This window comes from Gymnoscopelus braueri (genome assembly GCF_963280865.1).
Source record: "Gymnoscopelus braueri genome assembly, chromosome: 15".
In the NCBI taxonomy this organism is placed as follows: domain Eukaryota; kingdom Metazoa; phylum Chordata; class Actinopteri; order Myctophiformes; family Myctophidae; genus Gymnoscopelus; species Gymnoscopelus braueri.
Genome location: NC_137620.1, coordinates 49,529,790 through 49,552,343, shown reverse-complemented (window position 1 = coordinate 49,552,343; position 22,554 = coordinate 49,529,790). Strand labels below are relative to the sequence as shown.

At 42.7% G+C, this 22,554-nt stretch overlaps 2 protein-coding genes across 2 annotated transcripts in view; both read right to left on the bottom strand.

The window, feature by feature from the left end:
• Positions 1-1,644: 1,644 nt before the first annotated feature.
• LOC308101616 (serine/threonine-protein kinase/endoribonuclease IRE1-like) overlaps positions 1,645-22,554 on the bottom strand; it is a gene marked incomplete at both ends in the record, with an annotated part of 63,698 nt that continues 42,788 nt past the window's right edge. Inside the window, 6 exons of the mRNA XM_080451036.1 lie at positions 1,645-2,068; positions 2,207-2,341; positions 2,806-2,885; positions 3,284-3,425; positions 3,532-3,752; positions 3,836-3,996. Of these exons, the coding sequence (XP_080307162.1) occupies positions 1,645-2,068; positions 2,207-2,341; positions 2,806-2,885; positions 3,284-3,425; positions 3,532-3,752; positions 3,836-3,996 (1,163 nt within the window). The remainder of the gene's footprint in view (positions 2,069-2,206; positions 2,342-2,805; positions 2,886-3,283; positions 3,426-3,531; positions 3,753-3,835; positions 3,997-22,554) is intronic.
• Positions 4,090-21,407, bottom strand: LOC308102185 (uncharacterized protein; the record flags this gene model as incomplete). Its single annotated transcript, XM_080451787.1, has 7 exons — positions 21,243-21,407; positions 10,057-10,395; positions 8,874-9,215; positions 7,830-7,871; positions 5,967-6,101; positions 5,828-5,866; positions 4,090-4,676 (listed from the first exon to the last, which is right to left on the bottom strand). The coding sequence occupies exons 1-7, from the start codon at positions 21,307-21,309 to the stop codon at positions 4,090-4,092; spliced, it is 1,551 nt and encodes a 516-aa protein (XP_080307913.1). The 5' UTR covers positions 21,310-21,407.

The window sequence follows — 22,554 nt, the reverse complement described above, 5'->3', positions numbered from 1 at the left end:
GACTGTGATTGGCCAGTGTCACATGACACATGTGCATAGCCCTATATAAGCAACCATAACTTGAAAAAAACCAAATATTTGTTTTTTTCAAGTTATGGTTTCGTCCATCATAAAGAGTGTTTCAATAAATGTATTTATCTTTTGTACATGATTGGTTGACTCCATTCAGTATTGTCATTAGCTAGCAAGACACCGCCCACTTCACACAGGGTGTGATTTTTTTTCATTTACTGAAAAATGAACATTTTGGAGTTAGCTGGTTAGCTGCCGGACAGCAGAGATATGATACAGTGGATACATACTAACAATATATGATACAGTGGATACATACTGCAACAATATATGATACAGTGGATACATACTAACAATATATGATACAGTGGATGCACACTAACAATATATGATACAGTGGATGCACACTAACTATATATGATACAGTGGATACACACTAACAATATATGATACAGTGGATACATACTGCAACAATATATGATACAGTGGATACATACTAACAATATATGATACAGTGGATACATACTGCAACAATATATGATACAGTGGATACATACTAACAATATATGATACAGTGGATGCACACTAACAATATATGATACAGTGGATATATACTGTATATATATATATATATACTGGATTTAGCAAAAAAGTACATTTTCCTTCACAGTAAGAACATAAACCAGATGACAACATACTGTACGTTACATACAATACATCATAAACAGTAAAAAAAACTACAAAAACCCAACTCAAAGTATGTTGTAAAAATAACAAGGGAACCAGGAGACCTGGTACTGCCAGACCCCTAGTGGTTGAAATCTGAATGGCCGGACTTCGCATGACGTGTCATGCGAAGTCACGTCATGCGAGGTCCCTTCTATGCCCATATATGGAGGAAAGGGGGACAAAAGATGGACCGACATTTATGCCCATGTATGGACGAAATAGGGACAAAGCCTCATGTAGGCCGACCCTCTGGGTCTGGCAAAGAGAGAGAGAGAGAGAGAGAGAGAGAGAGAGAGAGAGAGAGAGAGAGAGAGACAGACAGACAGACAGACAGACAGACAGACAGACAGACAGACAGACAGACAGACAGACAGACAGACAGACAGACAGACAGACAGACAGACAGACAGCACTCACACCTTCCAACAAAAGAAACAATCAAATACTGCAATCGTGATTTGCATATCAAAAACTCAAGGAACTAGTAAATTAACATGAATGGCTGTGGTTGCATATCAGTGAGGGGAGTGAGGGGAGGTCTTATATGGGGCCAAAACAGTAGAAAAATCACACCCAGTGTGAAGTGGGCGGTGTGGTCATCACAGTGGTCATCACAGTGATGGAAGCTCACTTCAAAAAAAAAATGTTTTTTGAAGTGCATAATCCTATTTATAGGTTATAAATGTCATCATGTGTCTCACTAGCCAATCACAGAGTCAGCCAATAGAGTCAGCCAATCACTGTACAGCTAGGGTTGTAATAATGCTAGGGGTGTACTAATATTGGCCAATCACAGTGCAGCAAAAGATGTACTAATGAGGTGTCCCAACCCCACTTATAGGGGCGGCTACACCGCCCAAAAACTGGAGAAATGGAAGAACAGGAGTCGGTCAGGAGAAAGTGTCAAATAACAGGACTCTCCTGGTAAAAACAGGAGAGTTGGCAGGTATGATTAACTGGAGGAGGGTGATCTTTGTTGCTACATGTACTCCTATTGGCTGGGGGAGGGTGATCTTTGTTGTTACATGTACTCCTATTGGCTGGGGGAGGGTGATCTTTGTTGTTACATGTACTCCTATTGGCTGGGGGAGGGTGATCTTTGTTGCTACATGTACTCCTATTGGCTGGGGGAGGGTGATCTTTGTTGCTACATGTACTCCTATTGGCTGGGGGAGGGTGATCTTTGTTGCTACATGTACTCCTATTGGCTGGAGGAGGGTGATCTTTGTTGCTACATGTACTCCTATTGGCTGGGCGGCACATGTCGATGAGGAATGTTGAATGGGAGGAGTAGGATGGAGGCTCTATGTCCTCCCGGTGGAGACAACTAGATTAGGAAGGGAACATGTTGTGTTACAACAGGATACTGTATATTGGACTCTTTAATCATGAGAGTCATTCAAGACACTGAGTCATTTATAGACTGAAAAGAGTCTTTCTCTAAAGGGTTTGTGGACTTTAATACAGAACATCTTCTGTGTGAAACATGTCCTTCAGGGTTGGCCTTGAGTTCCAGTCTTGTTTTTGGGCAAACTGATAAACACATCCAAACAGATCAGGAAACATCTCCATCAGGTCAACACCAGCTGCCTCTTCAGCACTGTGAACACAAAGCAGTGATCACTGGAGTCACAACATCTGATGGTGAACACACGCACGCACGCACTTACGCACGCACGAACGTACTTACGCACACGCACGAACGCACGCACGCACGCACACACACACACACACACACACACACACACACACACACACACACACACACACACACACACACACACACACACACACACACACACACACACACACAAACACACACCTACAGTGATACCACAGCAGTAAAACACCAAATAATTGAATTCAATAATAATAATAATCAAAGATAATTAACCCTTCAAGATTCAACAATACTGATAAACAGAACAGACTTGGACCAACACTCAGGGAATTATTTTACACCTTGAGAAGTGCTCCATACATTTTGAAGTTTGTTTTAGTGTTATTTATAAATGGACAGGATTAACTTCTGTTTGTGTTGTTTTTAAATGTAATTAAACTTACTAGTGCTCATGGAGAATGTGAATGAAGCGCAGCAGTCCAAAAGAGTTCTCAGGGTACGACTTCATTTCATCCATCTTCAACTCAAGTGGTAACTGGAAATAAATATACAACTTAGAGATCAAATGAAAGGGACTTGATCTTTTACGCGCACACGCACACACACACACACACACACACACACACACACACACACACACACACACACACACACACACACACACACACACACACACACACACACACTGATATATAAGCCAAGCCATCAGTATCCAATGAGTATGAGCTTTAAATTATGCTTTAGTTACCTTGACAAAGCACATTGCATACACAGCTCTGGCATTTAAAGGCATTAAATAGGTATTATAAGGGAATTAAGTGATAATGCAATATTCATTCATTCCCACTTCTAATGTATTTCACCTACTGAGGTGTATGATACTGATAGGCCTACATAATGTTGGACTAATTTATCCAACACCATTAGTAATAAAGTCACCTTGTGTTTCCATGTGTTGAACTGTCCCTGCTCAGCATACTGGTCCAGTACAGTGATGAGGTCCTTGTCATCATCTGGACAGTTCTCAACCTCCTTTCCAATCCTTCTCAAGTACTGTACTCTCCTGGAAAAAATATACTGAAAGCATTAGACTATGATGAACTGAAATAACGTTTAGATATCAGTGAATGGATGAATAATATGTGGAAGGGAAAATATTTCTATCATACCTGTCGTTTGACCAAAATAAAGGATGAGCCAAGCATTCCTCCACTGTAGGTCTTTTCTTTGGCTCGTCATTGATCATCCTCTCGATGAGATCCTTGGCAACCACATCCTGAACATGGTCCAGCTTGTACTTTCCATCCAGAATGTTGCCTTCACATCTAGGGCCTTTACCAAATGGATGGCGTCCTCCAGACAGGATGTAGTATATCAACATCCCAGCCACCTTTAGAATGAGCATGTAAATGAGTAAGAACATTTTTATGTTGTTATTAATTAAATTGTTCTCACACAGAATAAAAAAACAACCTGGATATCGGTGCTTCTTCTATATGGGATTTGATCATATTCCATAGTCTCCTTTGCCTTCCAGTCTTTCGTTCCTGCAACTTTTGTGACTAGGGATGTTTGCCCTTCGGGTAATTCTCGGCTTATTCCAAAATCTGACAGTCTTGCCTTGCTTTGAATATCTGCAAGGAAAATAGGTATATCAATATAATAATGGGTTTTAGATTTAGCTAAATCAATTCAGCATATTTCTGATATCATCTGCTTATTGAATTTTAATTTCGTAGCTTACCAATCAAGACATTCTGGGGTTTGATATCCCGGTGGAGAATTCTAGGATTTTGACAATGAAGAACCCTTAAGCTCTGGAGAAACTGATGTGCAAGCTGTTTCCTCTCCAGTTCAGAGAGGTTGTGTTCAGTGATGTATTCTGCCAGGGTGTATTCACACAACTGAAGAGCAAGGTAACCAAAGTTTTCATCCTCTACAAATTCAACATATTGTACAATTGAAGGATGATCAAGCTTTGGAAGTTGCAAAAACTGTTCTTCTTTGATCGGTATATGACAGTAGTACTGTCTAATCATTTTCTTCACTGCGACTTCAGTGCCATCATCTGTTAACCCTAAGAAGACCTCAGTTGAACCACCTCCCACTGCGATGCAGAATTCTTCATCCTTCACAAACAGAAGACTCCCAACTTTGGTAACTTTAGAGTCATCAATGTTTGCAAGCTTCTCTAACTGTTCCCTCCATCTTTTACTGACTGGGATCCATTTCCGTGGTTCTGGTGATGTAATAGGAATGATGTCATCTCTCTCTTCTCCTGGCACGTTAATCATCTGATTGGATTCAGATGGCTCTGTAATAATAGTACACATGGACACGTCATATTCTGTGATGTGTGTGTGTGTGTGTGTGTGTGTGTGTGTGTGTGTGTGTGTGTGTGTGTGTGTGTGTGTGTGTGTGTGTGTGTGTGTGTGTGTGTGTGTGTGTGTGTGTGTGTGTGTGTGGTATGTACTGCATACATATATGTATATATATATATATATATATATGACATGTACTTTCCCCCTTTTCTGCATGTATTGTTTTTCCCCACCCACAAAAAAGAAACCTGTCTGTCACCCTAAAAAACAAACACCCTATAACATGTCCATTTAGGGGCTCGTTATCGTACACCTTTGTACTTTTTGAGTGGTGCCAACGACTCCAAGAACTGACCGAATGTGTTTGTATGTATGTATGTCCCTGTGTATGAGTACGGCAACAACAGCTGCAACTGATTGCAACACAAAGATGCAAAAGTTACACTAATTAAACACACACAGGAGTGCAACACATGCGCCACTTAAAGACATGCACACACACACACACACAAACAGGCTGGCTTCGTGTGCACATGCACGTGAGCACGCACACACACACACGCACACACACACACACCTGCATGCGCACACACACACACACTCACATTGAAATGACCGATCTACAATTTGAGTAATAGTACTTAAAAGAAAGTAAATAAATTGAGTAAAAATACTTAAAATGAGTAAATATACTTTAAAGTACGCTACCTAAAAAGAGTAAAAAAAACTACAAATTATTTAAAAAAACATAAAATTAGTAAAAATACTTTAAAATATGTTAAAATGAATACAATAATGTAAAAGTCAGTAAAAACGCTTTAAAGTACTTACAATTAGTAAAAAAAATACTTAACAGATGTTAAAATGAGTACAGATACTTAAAAGTCATCAAAGTCTGTAAAAAGTAACTAATTTAAGTAAAAGCACTTGAAAGTTACTAAATTGAGTAAAAATACTTGTGCGAACACTCACACGTGCACACACACACACACACACACACACACACACACACACACACACACACACACACACACACACACACACACACACACATACACACACACACACACACACACACACACACACACACACACACACACACACACACACACACACACACACACACACACACACACTCTCTTACCTCCTTGACATATGATGGAGGGTGTGGCTTCGTCTCGTTCTGTAAAAGTAGAGATGTGAGACAGTGAGAGGTCAGTATGGAGACACTAATCATTTAGATCTTCACATATATACATTAACACATTTAGTTCAAGACTTACTGGTTTGCTTCTTCTTTTTCCAGTATAAATATCCCAGTATTGCTGCCACCAAGATGATGATGATCACTGGAATAACAATCCCTGTAATCACTCCTGCTGTTGGTCCTCTCTCCTCCACTCTGGGCTTCTCAACCTCTGAAACACAGTGAGTCATGACACAACTGTTACATTATGTAACATTATAATGAATCCATCAATTCTGTGGTTATTATTATGTGTCCTGTACAGTAAGTCACTCTGGATAAATATACATTTATGAATAAATGAACACATCTACATGTACATTCATTAATAAGTAAATACATAAATGTACATTTATTAATAAATAAATAAATAAATGTACATGTACAGTATTAATACATAAATAAATAAATGTACATTTATGAATAAATAAATAAATGTAAATTTTCTTATCAAGGAGCCTGAGAATGACTTTCTTCTGCTTTGTGAGTCCAGAGTAGAAACAGCTTCACATGTGGATGAAGACTTTATGATGAAATGATAATCTGATGTAGTTGTTCACATCAAGTTATATGTTTTTGTTTTTTTGTTTTTTTTACAATGTGTTCTTTAGGCCCACAGTTCAATGTATAGTTTTAATAAATGGTTTAATAGTTGACAGTTATATATTGATCAAACACCATTTCCATGTTAGTGCACGACATAATAGGGCATAGCAGTGGCGGCCATTTTGTGGCCCATTAATTTTTACCATAGAGATTTCTGGAAATATTTATATTAATTATTATAAGCCTAGAACCAAGCCATCCAGGCTCCTTGTGAAACAAGGCCATACAACATTTCATCATGTGTCAAAACATATTTGAAAACAGCAAAAAAGGGTATTTCTTAAATATAGTATCCTACTATATCCTACTATATAATTGGAGTAACCTCTGTCTGTCTGTCTTGGGTGGTGTCTTGGGTCGACCGGGTATGGGCTAGTATAATATAATTAAAATACATTTTCAAATAGGTTTTACACAGAATGTTTTATGGTCTTGATTCACCAGGATCCTGGATGGCCCTATAGTGCACAACCAATGTGATAAATACATAACTGTAATACAACTATAGTAACAAGAAGGGATGACAGATGTAAATGATTATAAAGCTCACTCTGGCCCAACGGTTGTGTTGTGTAAATACAGCAGGTAAAAGTGTAAAGAGTATGTACAGATAAAGGGTGCAACAGTTAATTGAATTAATAGATTTAATAGATTATAAAACATAATCGATAATCCATTTAAATGAAGACTAATTTATTTAATAATAAATATCTATTTATCTGTACATCATCCTCAGACAAGCCCTCCATCTGTGTCTCCAGTCATCTCCATTCTCCATACATCTGTCCAGTTTGTTTGTGTTTTTTACACCACCATCTTTCTTTAATTAGCACATCCACGTATGTAGGTGTGGGACGTGCTTTTGATCAATGACCGTTAATCACATGGAGCATTCATAATTATCACTCTGCAATCGACTCGTGTTATTTTTTAGAGTTATCAAACTACTTTCAAACCTTCATTAATCATTACAGTGAGTGAATACAGTGTTACAGTATGACAGAAGTGTTTACAGTGGTTCCTCAAGGTGTTAAACAGTGAAGGAAAGGTTCATTACCTGGTTTAAAACTGTGTGTCTCAACAGTGTGGTTGATGTGTGGTAGGTGAACTCTACAGGTCACATGCTCTGTTAGAGCCTCTGTCACAGTCCTCTGGACAACATAACAGTGATCTGAACGTTTCTCTCTCTCTGAGGGTTCAGCATTGATGTTGTTTCCATCTCTGTCCAGCAAAGAGACTTGAGGTTCAGGAAACCAGCACCCAGAATCACATCTCCAAGAAAAGAGATTCTCACCTTTTACACCAATTAAAGAGATCACTGGCTGAGACACAGACCCTACACAAACAAACAAACAGATCATCAGTCAGTTGTCAGTCAGCAGTTGGGCTCGTTACCAAAAATAAATAGTAATTTATAACGAATTATTCTTTTAAAAAGTAATATTATTACTTTACTTATTATTCCCTGCACAGTAAGTACTTACATACTCCTTATATTACTTTTCCTCTACAACTCTCACATTATGTAATTGCATCCTTTCCCCTCCATTTTCAAATGAATGTGAACCAATAGAAATAGAAATAGAAATGTTCCTCTTCAGCCTACACTGATCACTGTGGTCGGCTCTGTTCCTTTATTAGTTTATGCAACCTGTTTGCAGACTTAGATAATTATTACAAAACATAAATAAACCACTAAAATGTTATACTAAGTTTATTCACATCATGACACGTTGCAAGCTTTTGAAACATGTTGACACATTTAAGTGGACATTATACATGCAAATGTTTTTTATGCAAATGTTTATTGTAGCACTTTGAGATTTTCCAACATGCAAAGTATATCATAAACTATAATAATTACAATTATAATAATTATTATTGTTATTATAATTATTATAATAATATGTTTTATTATAATTATTATTATAATAATGAGTAGCCACTTTTACAACTCATTTACTACTTTTGATGCTGTAAGTGTACTTTGATGCTGATACTTTTGCACTTTTATTATCATTATAAGTGTAATAATAATAATAATAATAATAATAATAATAATTATTATTATTATTATTATTGCTTTTACCCAAGTAAAATGTTGACTACAGGCCTTTCACTTGTAGCAGAGTATTTCTACATTGTGGTATTGAAACTTTTACTTGAGTAAAAAACTATCTGAGTACTTCTTCCACTGCTGTCAGTGTGTGAGTCTCTCTCAGTCAGCCTGACTCACTGATAGGACCCTGAGCCTTTTAGTATTGACTTAATGACAGCTATGTTGTCATGATCTTTATTGTTGTTTTTACATCCATTGTTTATGAACAGTAAATCTTACCAACAAGGAGCTGGATATCAATGCTGCTGCTCAGGTGTGGAACAGAACACATGTACCACCCCTGGTCTGAGAGCTTCACCCTGGTCAGCTTCAGTGAGATGTTACCACGAGACAACTGCTCATGAAACAGAGACGTCCTCCCTTTGTACAACGGGTTCAGTTGGTCAGTAATGACATGTCCATCTTGGAGCAGGTGCACATACTGTGGCTCCAGGTCAGGTCTGGTCCACTCCACCGTCCTCCTCTCCATGTTGACAGGTGGTTCAATGTGACAAGGAAGGATGACATCATCTCCCTCTATGGCCCTCACAGGCTGAGATGACCCTATGACCTGACGTTGTCCTTAAAACAAAACAATGTATTTAGAGTAGAGATATTAATGTGTAATGTTTAATGTGTATTTAGATAAATGTACAGTGTGTTGTGTGTGGTGTGGGTCTGGATCTCATCCTGGTGAAATCTCAGTGTGAGATCAATCATATAGTGCAGTGGTTGAAAAAGTACTCAAATGTTTTACTTAAGTAAAAGTATCAATACTGCAATGTAGAAATACTCTGTTACAAGTAAAAGCCCGGAATTCAAAATTCACTTGAGTAAAGGTACAGAAGTATTGGTATCAAAATATACTTAAAAGTACAAAAGTAAAAGTACTGATTATGCAGAATGTCCCATTTCAAGTTTTCAAATGTATAAAACCTTTTGAAAATAGACAGAATATATGTAGGGCTGAAGTGGTTAATGTATACTTTGTAATAATAATAATAATAATAATTATTATTATTATTATTATTATTATTATTATCATTATTATAATGAGTAGCCACTTTTACAACTCATTTACTTGTTTTGATGCTGTAAGTGTATTTTGATGCAGATACCTTTGCACTGTTATTATTATTATAACTATAATTATTATTATTATTATTATTTTTACCCAAGTAAAATGTTGACTACAGGCCTTTCACTTGTAACAGAGTATTTCTACATTGTGGTATTGATACTTTTACTTGAGTAAAAAACGATCTGAGTACTTCTTCCACCACTGTCAGTGTGTGAGTCTCTCTCAGTCAGCCTGACTCACTGATAGGACCCTGAGCCTTTTAGTATTGACTTAATGACAGCTATGTTGTCATGATCTTTATAGTTGTTTTTACATCCATTGTTTATGAACAGTAAATCTTACCAACAAGGAGCCGGACAGAACTGCTGCTGTTGTTCAGGTCTGGAACAGAACACTTGTACACCCCCTGGTCTGAGAGCTTCACCCTGGTCAGCTTCAGTGAGATGTTACCATGAGACAACTGATCATCAAACAGAGACGTTCTCCCTTTGTACAACGGGTTCAGAATGTAGTTAGTATGTCCATCTTTGAGCACGCACACATGCTGTGGGTTCAGGTCAGATCTCCACCACACCACCGTCCCCCTCTCCATGTTCTCAGGTGGTTTAATGTGACAAGGAAGGATGACATCATCTCCCTCCATGACCCTCACAGGCTGAGATGACCCTATGAGCTGATGTCCTTAAAACAAAACAATGTATTTAGAGTAGAGATATTAATGTGTAATGTTTAATGTGTATTTAGACACATGTACAGTGTGTTGTGTGTGGTGTCAGGTCTGGATCTCATCCTGGTGAAATCTCAGTGTGTGATCAATCATATCAGATCAGATCAGACACACCTCAAACCACCAGTGGTGGAAAAAGCACTCAAATGTTTTATTTAGTAAAAGTATCAATACTGCAGTGTAGAAATACTCTCTTACAAGTAAAAGTCTAGTAATCAAAATGTACTTGAATAAAAGTACAAAAGTATTGATATCAAAATGCACTCAATGTACCAAAAGTAAAAGTACTCATTTGTGCAGGATGTCCCATTTCACAAGTTCAAAATGTATAAAAGATCTTTTGAAAATTGCTGATCTACAAGCTCAATTGGGAGCTTGTAGATCTGCTATTATCAAATTGCCGAAATATACAGTATAGAGCTGAAGTGGTTAATGTAGGTTTTGTGATCTGCAAAGTAACTAGTAACTAAAGCTTGGAGTAAAGGTATAATATTTATCTCTGAGATGTATTTGAATGGAGTAGAAGTACAAAATAAATTGGAAATACTCCAGTAAAAGAAATCCTCAAAAGTGTACTTAGTACAGTACTTGAGTAAATGTACTTAGTTACTTTACACCACTGCAAACCACTAACATAAAACATGATGACTGTAAACTAGTACAAGTAACAACAACTCTCGATACTATTATATTATAGAGCTGCCGGGTAGAGTGAACTGGAAACCGGGCTCCCCCAGAGTTAGTGTCTAAGTGTCCTTGAGCAAGACACTGAAGCCCTAATTGCTCCTGATGAGCAGGTTGGTGCCTTGCATGGTTCTTCTTCGTTTTCGGAGTGAGACACTCCCTATGGGAAACAGCGCCATCTGGCGATGAGTACAGAGCTACACAATACGCTCCCGGGGCCCATTTATTGGGCTAGAGGGTATGTCACGTGACCGGTCAGTCCTCCCCTCCACCAGAGGGCATAAGAGGCACCGGCCGTGACGTCAACTTCCTCTTTCAGTTCCTCTGTTCGCAGATGATAACACGGCTACACGCTTGTTAAAAACTGAATTCAACCTTTATCAACGATTACTCTACTCTTCAGGACCCAAAGTGAGAAACCAGCTTTAGCCCTAAAAGCGGAGGCTAGGATAAGTCACCCACAGGTTTTCTCGTTCAACTAAACTCCAGTAAACTAACTTTAATCTACCTTGTGGTGAGCCGGCGTTAGCCTTTAGCTGCTTCTTAGCCTAGCCGCTAGCTGCTACTAGCTTAGCTGTTTGGCTACCTCCACAGCGCTAATCGCCCTTTGTTTTGCTAAGCTAATCCCCCGAATAGAGCTGTTAGCCTAGCCTTTTTGTGAGCCGGCGTTAGCCCTTAGCTGTTTCTTAGCCTAGCCGCTAGCTGTTACTAGCTTAGCTGTTTGGCTACTTCCACAGCGCTAACCCCCCTTTCCCGCTTAGCTAACTCCCCGGATGGGGCTGTTAGCCTAGCTTTGTCGCTCTCTTTGTCCCACGATGACCGCTCCGATGAAAGCCCCCAGAGGCACCCTGTACACCCTGGGCCCTCTGCCGGCTAGACAGTGCGGCCTACCCGACTGCTCTGCCAATATCGACGGAGACGACGCACACTCGATATGTGTTGGATGTCTCGGTGTCGCGCACGCTTCGACGCGCTCTCCGACCCCGAGTCTTTCTGCGAAGCATGCGCCCGATACTCGGTGAGGCTGCTTCGTTATAGATATGACCAGGCCACGGCCTGTGCCGGTAGTTTAGGAGACACTGGCGTTAATCGCTCGGTTCCCCCGAAACCCTCCCGCATCCCGAAACCGTCCTCGGCTGCTGCTAGCGGGGACGCTCCCCGTTCGCAGCACTTGGCGGGGTCCACGGTACTCTCCCAAACCACACCAGGCCCCGTAGCAGACAGTACTAGCTCTACACAGGGCCGTGGTGATCACGCAGCGGCTGCCGCTGTCCTCGTAGCTGGACCTCAGCTCCCACAGCAGCAGGCTAGCCCACCTCTCCCCCCAACCCCAACCGTTCCTCAGCGGCAACCTCCAGCTGGAGGACGACCACTACTCCATGGAGGGGGACCACAACGAGGAGGGCGATTACTACAAGGTGGAATACGACGATGAGGAGCTCCCAACTGTTCGGGACTCCTCGGACGTCGCCATGCTTAGCCCGGGACGGGCTGCTTCCACCGGCACAACACTTCAATATATTGTTATATAATGCTGGTCATTGTGCGAATATGGTTGTTACACTTACCACACCTTGCTTTATTCAAGGTAAGCCCAAAGGTACTTGAAAAGGACCGGTACTCGGTTTTCCAGATACTGTTGGAATACAACACATAATGTTTTTCGCCATGTTGATGTGTTGTTATGTAGTGCTTGTCATTGTGCCAACAGGTTGTTACACTTGCCACATCTTGCATTATTCAAGCCCTATTAAGTTAAGACCAAAGGTACCTGGGGAAGGACCGGTACTCGGTTTTCCAAATACTGTTGGAATACAACACATAATGCTTTTCACCGTGTTGATATGTTGTTATGTAGTGCTTGTCACTGTGCCAACATGTTTGTTACACTTGCCACATCTTGCATTATTCAAGCCCTGTTAAGCTAAGATCAAGGGTACTTGGAGAAGGACCGGTACTCGGCTTTCCAAATACTGTTGGAATACAACACATAATGCTCATCATCGTGTTGATATGTTGTTACATAATGCTGGTCATTGTGCCTACATGTTTGTTACACCTGCCACACCTTGCATTATTCAAAAGGGTCGCGACGCCACCCGACCCCCTCTTGGGCGGGGTACGCGACTTTGACCCTCACTGGACTCAGAGGATAGGGTCAGGGACAACTCCTCTACAACCAAAGAAAATGAGGGTATTTTTGCACATTCTTGTGGTCGGGTACAATATATAATGCCTGTTCTTTTGTGCCAATAAATTTGTTACAAAGAACCAAACCGTGCATTTTTCAAACCCTGTTGAAATAAGTCCACATGCTAAGAAAAGGGCCGGTACTAGGCCTTCCAAACACTGCTGGATAACACTTATGCCATCACTGTGTTAATATATTGTTATATAATGCGTGTCATTGTACCAATATGTCTTTTACACGTAATTAAGCCCAAAAGTATTTGGTAAAACGGCTCTCGGTTTTCCATATACTGTTGGTATACAACATTTAATGCCTGTCACTATGTCAACATATTGTTATATTGCTTGTCATTGTGCCATTATGTCGTTACTGTCACCACACTTTGCAACGCCGTTTTTGTCTGCCATTTCTCCCATCCGAGAGAGGGCGCCAAAACGCCACTTTAGTGAGAGGTTTTCACAAGATGGCCGCACGGCAGGTAGGCAAGAGGATAACAACCTGTCCAGACCGCAAGTTACAAAACCTTGTCTTGTTCCAACCCTGCATGTAAGACCAGGGAGAACGGGAGCCACCTACTTGGCGACCTCCCGTTCTCGGTGGTCCCCCTATGAGCCCACAGTGCTCGGAAAACCCGTTATCGGTTTTCCGAACACTTGTGGGACAAACCTACTGAGTGTTTCTACACCAATGCAAAAATCACCAATGCAGGTTATAAATTCAGTATCACCCCTGTCCGCCAGAGGGCGCCTTTGCACCTTGCTACAGCGGTCACGCTATTTTTGCCTCCCAAATCCTCCCATCCGAGAGAGGGCGCCAAAACGCCATTTTAGTGAGAGGTTTCCACAAAATGGCCGCAAGGAAGGTAGACAGAATGACTACATTGACTACAACCCATCCAGGCCGGAGGTTGACGTAAGGGAGGCATCGCGTGCAGGGTCACGTGACTTCCTGGAATCTCCCAGTCAGTCATTTAACGCCTATACCGTCTCTAGTGGCACCTCACGTATGGTCCCACCGGAGCGATCGGTCACGTCACTGGTTTCCATGACAACGACCGGCCGGTCTGTAGGACGAGTGTCCGCAGCACTCCTCCCCCACCCTCTAGCTCGCTGCTTGGCGCAATGGAAAGCTTTCACCCGTCGCTTTGGGTGCTTCGCACCATACAGAAGGGTTACAAGATGCGATTCTCCGCAAAACCCCCTATGTCAGACAAGGTGTTGTTTTCACAGGCGAGGGGCGGATTGATTGATTGATTGATGTAGTTTATTTGGTAAGACATGAGAATAGTACATGACAGTACATAACAGTACATGGAAGTACAAATTCACAATACAAGGTCTACTAAACTGGAACTCTCATTAAGCACTAAGCTTGTTTAAGATGAGAACCCCATGCACACAAATCATGAGCGGCGTTAACCTTACGAAGGGAGGTTCTCTCCCTCCTAAGAAAAGGCGCAATTAGAGATTTTTCTCCCGACCAGAAACGACTGGGTTTTTCTACTTGAAAAATGTTCTAGTCAAGAACAAGGGGGGGGGATATACGACTCATCCTGGATCTGAGGGGTCTCTACATATTTCTAACGAAATTCAAGTTTCGCATGCTGACAACCGCGACGTTATTACGCACGGTGCGTCAGGGCGACCGGTGGACAGCATAGACCTGAGGGATGCTTTTTTCCACATTCTACCCACCGGACAGAAAAGTTTCTGCGCTTCGGTTTCGAGGGACGAGTGTACGGATACACGGTCCTCCCGTTTGGAATGTCCCTGAGCCCCTGTGTGTTCTTGAAATGCACACAGGCGGCTATAGCTCCATTAAGGAGACAGGGGATGCGTCTGTCGACTTACATCGACGATTGGCTCTTGGCAGGAGTCTCCAGTCAAGAGGTGACGAGACACACGGAGATAGCTATCTCACATCTGACGTCGTTGAGTTTCACCGTCAATTTTCAGAAGAGCGTGCTGATTCCAGGTCAACAAACCTCTTTCATAGGGTTTTCACTGGATTCAACTACGCTGGTGGCACGCCTATCCAAGGAGAGGATAGACAGTTTCCTAGCCTGTGTGAGGTCTTTTCGAGTAGGAAAGAACGTCACGTACAGGCTGTGCATGCAGGCAGCGGGTCTCATGGCTTCGGCCATACACCTGGTCCGCCTATGCAGGCTCCTTATGAGAACTTTTCAGAGGTGGGTGCGGGATCTCAACATCCCGCCCACCATGGGGTCTCGAGGGGTCTCCACGTTGCATGGAGACACTCGAACCGTGGTCACACGCACTTTTTATGTCAGAGGGTGTCAGTGTGGGTGCGGTGATTTCACGGAAGGTTGTCACGGCGAACGCCAGCCTGACAGGCTGGGGCGCCGTTCACGAGGGCCATGCAGCCAGGGGAGTGTGGGACTCCAGTCTACAACTGGCCCACATCAACTACCTGGAGCTGATGCTGATGCTCCTCGCCCTCAAGTGGTTCGAGGCGCGCATCAGCGGTTGTCATGTCCTGGTCAGGTCGGACAACACAATGACCATGTGCTACGTCAACAAGCAGGGAGGCTTAGGCTCCCGAGTTTTTGACAACCTGGCACGCGAGCTGACACTGTGGTGCGACTCGCGCCTGCTGTCGATCCGGGCGGTCCATGTCCCCGGCCTCCTGAACAGCGGGGCAGATCTACTGTCCAGGGGCAGATTGGGTACACGTATTGGTCACTCAATCCGAAAATGGCGGACATGATTTGGACAAGGTTAGGCCGGTCACGGGTCGATTTGTTTGCCTCAGCAGAGAACGCGAAGTGCTCTCGCTTTTTCTCAGTGAATGCGACGGACCTCTCGTTGGGGCTGGATGCTTTGGCTCACAACTGGCCGAGGGAACTGCTGGACGCATTCCCGCCGCTGGAGCTGATCCGCCCGACGTTAGAGAGGGTCAGACTTCAGGGTCTGTCTGTACTGCTGGTGACTCCAGCATGAGGCGTTTGGAGATCGGTGATAACTCCTCTCCTTTACGCAGAGCCGTGGCGCCTCCCTCCGATCGAGGACCTGCTGCAACAAGCAGGGAACGAGATCAAGCACCCCAGCCCCCGGGGCCTAGACCTGTGGGTCTGGCCCGTGAGAGGGCCAACTTAGACTTGTGTGGTTTGCCCCCTGATGTGGTAGCTACCATTCAGGGGGCCAGGGCCGGATCTACGAGGGCTGTCTATGACATTAAATGGAATATTTTTGTGTCATGGTGCCGGGAACAGTCACCATTGGTGGTGGCTTTTCGGGCTCCGGTGCGCAGCATTCTTATTTTCCTGCAAAGCAGGTTAACTCGGGGCTTGGCTTTCTCGACGGCCAGGGTGTACCTGGGGGCCATTTCCGCCTGCCACGAGGGTCTCGATGTTGGAACGGTTGGCAAACATCACAGGGTGCGACGTTTCATGGGCGGCGCCAGACGGGCCAGGCCGACTAACAGATCTCTGTTTCCGGCCTGGGATTTGGCGGTGGTGCTAAGGCACTTTGCCTCTCTCCTTTTGAGCCTCTCGAGACTGCGAGCCTGAAAATAGTGAGTTCTAGGGCTATCCTTCTCTTGGCCCTGTCTACGGCCTAGAGAGTTAGTGACCTGCATGCACTCTCGGTGAGTTCGGAGTGCTTGAGGTTCTCTGGTGATGACATGAGGGTTCTGTTGGAACCGAACCTGGCATGTGTTACCAAGACCGGGGTGGTAGCACCGGCCCCGGTTGAGTTGGTAGCTTTTCATCCACCTCTTTTCGCTTCGGCGGAGGATGAACGGTTGCATTGTCTTTGTCCAGTGAGGGCCCTGAGGCTCTACTGTCGGGAGACGGCGGCCAGCAGGTCGTCTACGCAACTGTTTGTCTCCTATGGCCGCGGTGACCAGCGGAAGGCGGTTGCCAAGCCGACGCTTTCCAGGTGGATAGTTGAGGCTATAAGGCTCGCCTATGCTAGTGGTGGGACCCCAGTACCTGATGGACTGAGGGCTGACTCAACTAGGGGGGTGGCTGCATCCTGGGCCCTCTCTAGGGTTTCGGTCCAGGAGATTTGCACGGCCACTAACTGGTCGTCACCTTCGACCTTTGCGGCCTTTTACAGCCTGGACGTGGCGGCCTCATCAGTGGCGCGCGCAGTCCTGGGCGTGGCAGCCTCATCTACTTGAGGTGCCTTCTCCTCCTGATGTGCTCCTGGGGGCTGACGATCTGTCGGTCTCGGGAGCAGGGGGCCCTGTTCCCTTGTTGAAGGGTTAGTAGGTGACGGACCTTGTTGTCTATTAGCTGAATAGGGCAGACTTCGGTCTGTCAGAACCTCCTTTATTTTATCCCTTATGCCGCGTCCGGGCCCGATGGGTCTGGGCGCCCCAGGGGTCAGGGCCCGCCATGTGCGGGTCCCTGAGCCAGTAGGGGCACGTACGGTTTTCCTGGGAGTAGGATGTTTTTAACGCTTCCGGGGAGTTTATAGATCCCATAGGGAGTGTCTCACTCCGAAAACGAAGAAGAACTATAGGTTACGTAGGTAACCAGGTTCTTTTAGTTTAGGAGTGAGACACTCCCCATACACGCCCTGTTTCCCATAGGGAGTGTCTCACTCCTAAACTAAAAGAACCTGGTTACCTACGTAACCTATAGTTTCCTCCTCCATCGGTGTGTGAATGTGTTTGTGAATGTGTGTATGAATGTGTGTGTGTGTGTGTGTGTGTGTGTGTGTGTGTGTGTGTGTGTGTGTGTGTGTGTGTGTGTGTGTGTGTGTGTGTGTGTGTGTGTGTGTGTGAATGTATGTGTGTATGAATGTGTGTGTGAATGTGTGTGTGAATGGGTGTGTGAATATATGTGTGTATGAATGTGTGTGTGAATGTGTGTGTGAATGTGTGTGTTTGTGTGAATGTATGTGTGTGTGAAAGCGTGTGTGAATGTGTGTGTGTATGAATGTGTGTGTGTGTGTGTGTGTGTGTGTGTGTGTGTGTGTGTGTGTGTGTGTGTGTGTGTGTGTGTGTGTGTGTGTGTGTGTGTGTGTGTGTGTGTGTGTATGAATGTGTGTGTGAATGTGTGTATGAATGTGTGTGTGAATGGGTGTGTGAATGTATGTGTGTATGAATGTGTGTGTGTGTGTGTGTGTGTGTGTGTGTGTGTGTGTGTGTGTGTGTGTGTGTGTGTGTGTGTGATTGTGTGTGTGTGTGTGTGTGTGTGTGTGTGTGTGTGTGTGTGTGTGTGTGTGTGTGTGTGATTGTGTGTGTGTGTGTGTGTGTGTGTGTGTGTGTGTGTGTGTGTGTGTGTGTGTGTGTGTGTGTGTGTGTGTGTGTGTGTGTCGGTGTGTGTGTGTGTGTGTGTGTGTGTGTGTGTGTGATTGTGTGTGTGTGTGTGTGTGTGTGTGTGTGTGTGTGTGTGTGTGTGTGTGTGTGTGTGTGTGTGTGTGTGTGTGTGTGTGTGTGTGTGTGTGTGTGTGTGTGTGAGAATGTGTGTGTGTGTGTGTGTGTGTGTGTGTCGGTGTGTGTGTGTGTGTGTGTGTGTGTGTGTGTGTGTGTGTGTGTGTGTGTGTGTGTGTGTGTGTGTGTGTGTGTGTGTGTGTGTGTGTGTGTGTGTGTGTGTGTGTGTGTGTGTGTGTGTGTGAGAATGTGTGTGTGTGAATGTGTGTGTGTGAATGGGTGAATGTAATGCACAATCTATGTAAAGCGTTTTGGATAAAAGCGCTATATAAATATATATAAATGCACCATTTATCATTTATAAAACTCATTACTAACTTATTTGCTCACTCACCATACAAAACGTTTTGCTGCCCCTTCCTTCACTGTGCATAATAACCCTACTGTACATATAGGAAGTTATAGTTTTGTTGTAACTTGTATAAACGTATAACTTAAGGCCACCTGTCACAGATGTGTCATGTGATGATGAGCAGTGGTGTACTCAAATGTTTTACTTAAGTAAAAGTATCAATACTGCAATGTAGAAATACTATGTCACAAGTAAATTTACTTGAGTAAAAGTACAAAAGTATTGGTATCAAAATATACTTAAAGTAAAAAAGTAAAAGTACTCATTATACGGAATGTCCCATTTCAAGTTTTCAAAACGTATAAAAACCTTTTGAAAATAGCAGATCTACAAGCTCACAATGCATCATGCGACACATGAGCTTAGATCTGCTATTTTCAAATAGCCAGAATATATATAGGGCTGAAGTGGTTAATGTATGTTTTGAAATAATAATCAAAATCTACAAAGTAACTAGTGGCCTAACTGAAGTTTTCAAATAATTGTAGTGGAGTAAAAGTACAATATTTGCCTCTGAGATGTAGTGGAGTAGTAGCCTGACACTCAGCCTGAATTTTCATTTCGTTTCACTCCATTATTCAGTCTGAAAGCCCTCTCAATGCAGCGGAGTTCTGAGATGGGGGCGTGGCCAAAGTGGGACTCCACTATGAACCAACGCGATTGGTTCATACTGGATTGTCCCGATCCCGATTCGTCGTACAGATTTTCAACCGAGAAACACCCGCCTTCGAAAGCGTCACCAGACCCTGAATGCTAGGCAAAGGATTCAGGGGGTGGAGCCAGGCTAGTGGAGTAGAAGTAAAAGTACTGAAAATTGGAAATACTCCAGTAAAGTAAACGTACTTCAAAAGTAAATGTACAAGTTACTTGATCTGGTCATGGTTTTATTGAATAATAAAAAGAAAAAGAATAGAAGTGTTTGGGTAGGCCTATGGACCATGAGAACAGAACCTTGGTATTGGTACAGATATTATATTATTTCATAACGGAATTTAATTACAAAATATCAGAAAGAAAGAAGCCCACAGCAACTTGACATTACTGACAACGTCGCTGTTTTCGATCGCTGTCACAGATGTGTCATGTGATGATGAGCAGTGGTGGAAAAAGTACTCAAATGTTGTACTTAAGTAAAAGTATCAATACCATAATGTAGAACTACTCTGTTACAAGTAAAAGTCTGGAATTATGAAAATGAAGGCTACTTAAAGTTAGCCTGGTAAACCCTCCCTCCGGAAATCTCAATTCCATTTCATTTCAGGAGTAATCAAATAGAAATTAGATTTCCGGAGGGAGGGTTTACCAGGCTAACTTAAAGTCCTACCAAAAGTAGAAAGTAGGCTACTCGTTCAGGGGCGTAGCCACGGGTGGGCATAGGTAGGCCTTTTTTTTTTATATACATTCACCCTAATATATTCACCCAATCCGCACAAAACCGCCCGAAAAACTCCCAAATCCGCTGAGCTTAGATCGGATATTTTCAAATGGCTGATGTAGCTGTATAAACTGCTGGGGACCCCCTGGAACACTCCCAAGGACCCTGTCTGTCTGTCTGTCTGTCTGTCTGTCTGTCTGTCTGTCTGTCTGTCTGTCTGTCTTGTCTGTCTGTCTGTCTGTCTGTCTGTCTGTCTGTCTGTCTGTCTGTCTGTCTGTCTCTCTGTCTGTCTGTCTGTCTGTCTGTCTGTCTGTCTGTCTGTCTGTCTGTCTGTCTCTCTGTCTGTCTGTCTGTCTGTCTGTCTGTCTGTCTGTCTGTCTGTCTGTCTGTCTGTCTGTCTGTCTGTCTGTCTGTCTGTCTGTCTCTCTGTCTCTCTCTCTCTCTCTCTCTCTCTCTCTCTCTCTCTCTCTCTCTCTCTCTCTCTCTCTCTCTCTCTAAAAACTGCGGTCTGAATAAATAAAAGCTGCCTTTTTGCTCTGCAAAACTTCGTCTTTGATGTGGAAGCTTGTAATGACTTTATACCTTTTTTTTTTTATTATTATCGAATTATTCGCTTGTAAAAATCACCCCCGGTGTGTAAATGCCTTGTGTGGTTCAACCGAAGTGCTAACCGAACCCTATCCCCGGCACCCTTTGAGAAGCCCTGCACTGAAAACATCTGCAGCCGCTCCCTTCTCTATCGTCACTCCACTGTAATAACCTTTAAGTTATAATAATAAGTTGTATATAACGTTACCTGTCACAGATGTGTTGTAACAGCTGCTCCACATGACCAGGAGAATGTTGAAATAAATCCACATCATGACTTCATGGAACAAACACTGACTTGGAAGGAAAAATACTTCATTGTTGTTGTTGCTCCTTGAGAAAAGAACGGAAAAGTTGCTTTCGTTCTCATCTATTTTACATGAGGCTACCTGTACATGTCTATACGATGTGTGCCAATAGATGTCGCTCTTTGTTGAGTCACAAGCCACTCCATGGTAAGTATCAGTAGACCAGTGGTGTAAAGTAACTAAAGTATATTCAAGAGTACAATTTTGAGGTATTTTTTTTTTAGTATTTTTGAGTATTTCTAATTTTCAGTACTTTTACTTCTACTCCACTACATCTCAGAGGCAAATATTGTACTTTTACTCCACTACGATTATCATAAACTTTAGTTACTAGTTACTTTGCAGATAGAAATGATTACATTATAAGATATACATTAATCACTTTAGCCCTATTTCAAACCTGGGCTATTTGAAAATAGCAGATCTACAAGCTCACAACGCGTTGCATCACGACGCGTTGTGAGCTTGGGGGGATGTAGACAGTGATTGAGACAGAGTCATCTTTGAGCTGATATATCATATCATATCAACATGAGGTTATGTCACAATGTGACTAATGAGGTTATAATTGTCCTTTGAAGAAGGAATAAGTATTCATTACATAATACATTCAATGATATTGTCATCACAAATGAGATATTGTTGTACTAGAATAGAATAGAATAGAATAGAATGCAATGAATGAATTGAAATAATCATCGTAGTCTATTTAGAATGAACTTTGACAGACAGACACTATTCAAGTAACACTTTGTGTTACGTTTGTATCATATTTCATGTCTGTCTGTCTGTCAGACATGCACGGTGCATCATTATCAGATCTATATTTATCCTTCAACTTATTGTTTATCCCTGAAGTGACTGGATATCACAGGTTCTGTAGCCCCTCATTTAAATAAATGTCAATATAACATTTTATATAAAATACAAAATAAATAAATATGAAAAAGTGTCCACTGCCTAAAATAGAACTGTAATAAATGCCTATTCTTTTTTCTTGCTCTTAAATGTGACATTTTAATGATGACGAATCAGGAATCAGGAGAAGCCCCGTCGTGCTAAATTGCACCGTGTCACTGTATCCGACCTTTCCTTCTTCAATGTACTCCTTGACGTTGCCTGGTGGTCAAATCTGAGATTGCAGGACTTCTGCATTTAAAACGCTACTGCGCATGCTTCTACGGTCTGGAACGCTAGTGCGCCTGCTCCATT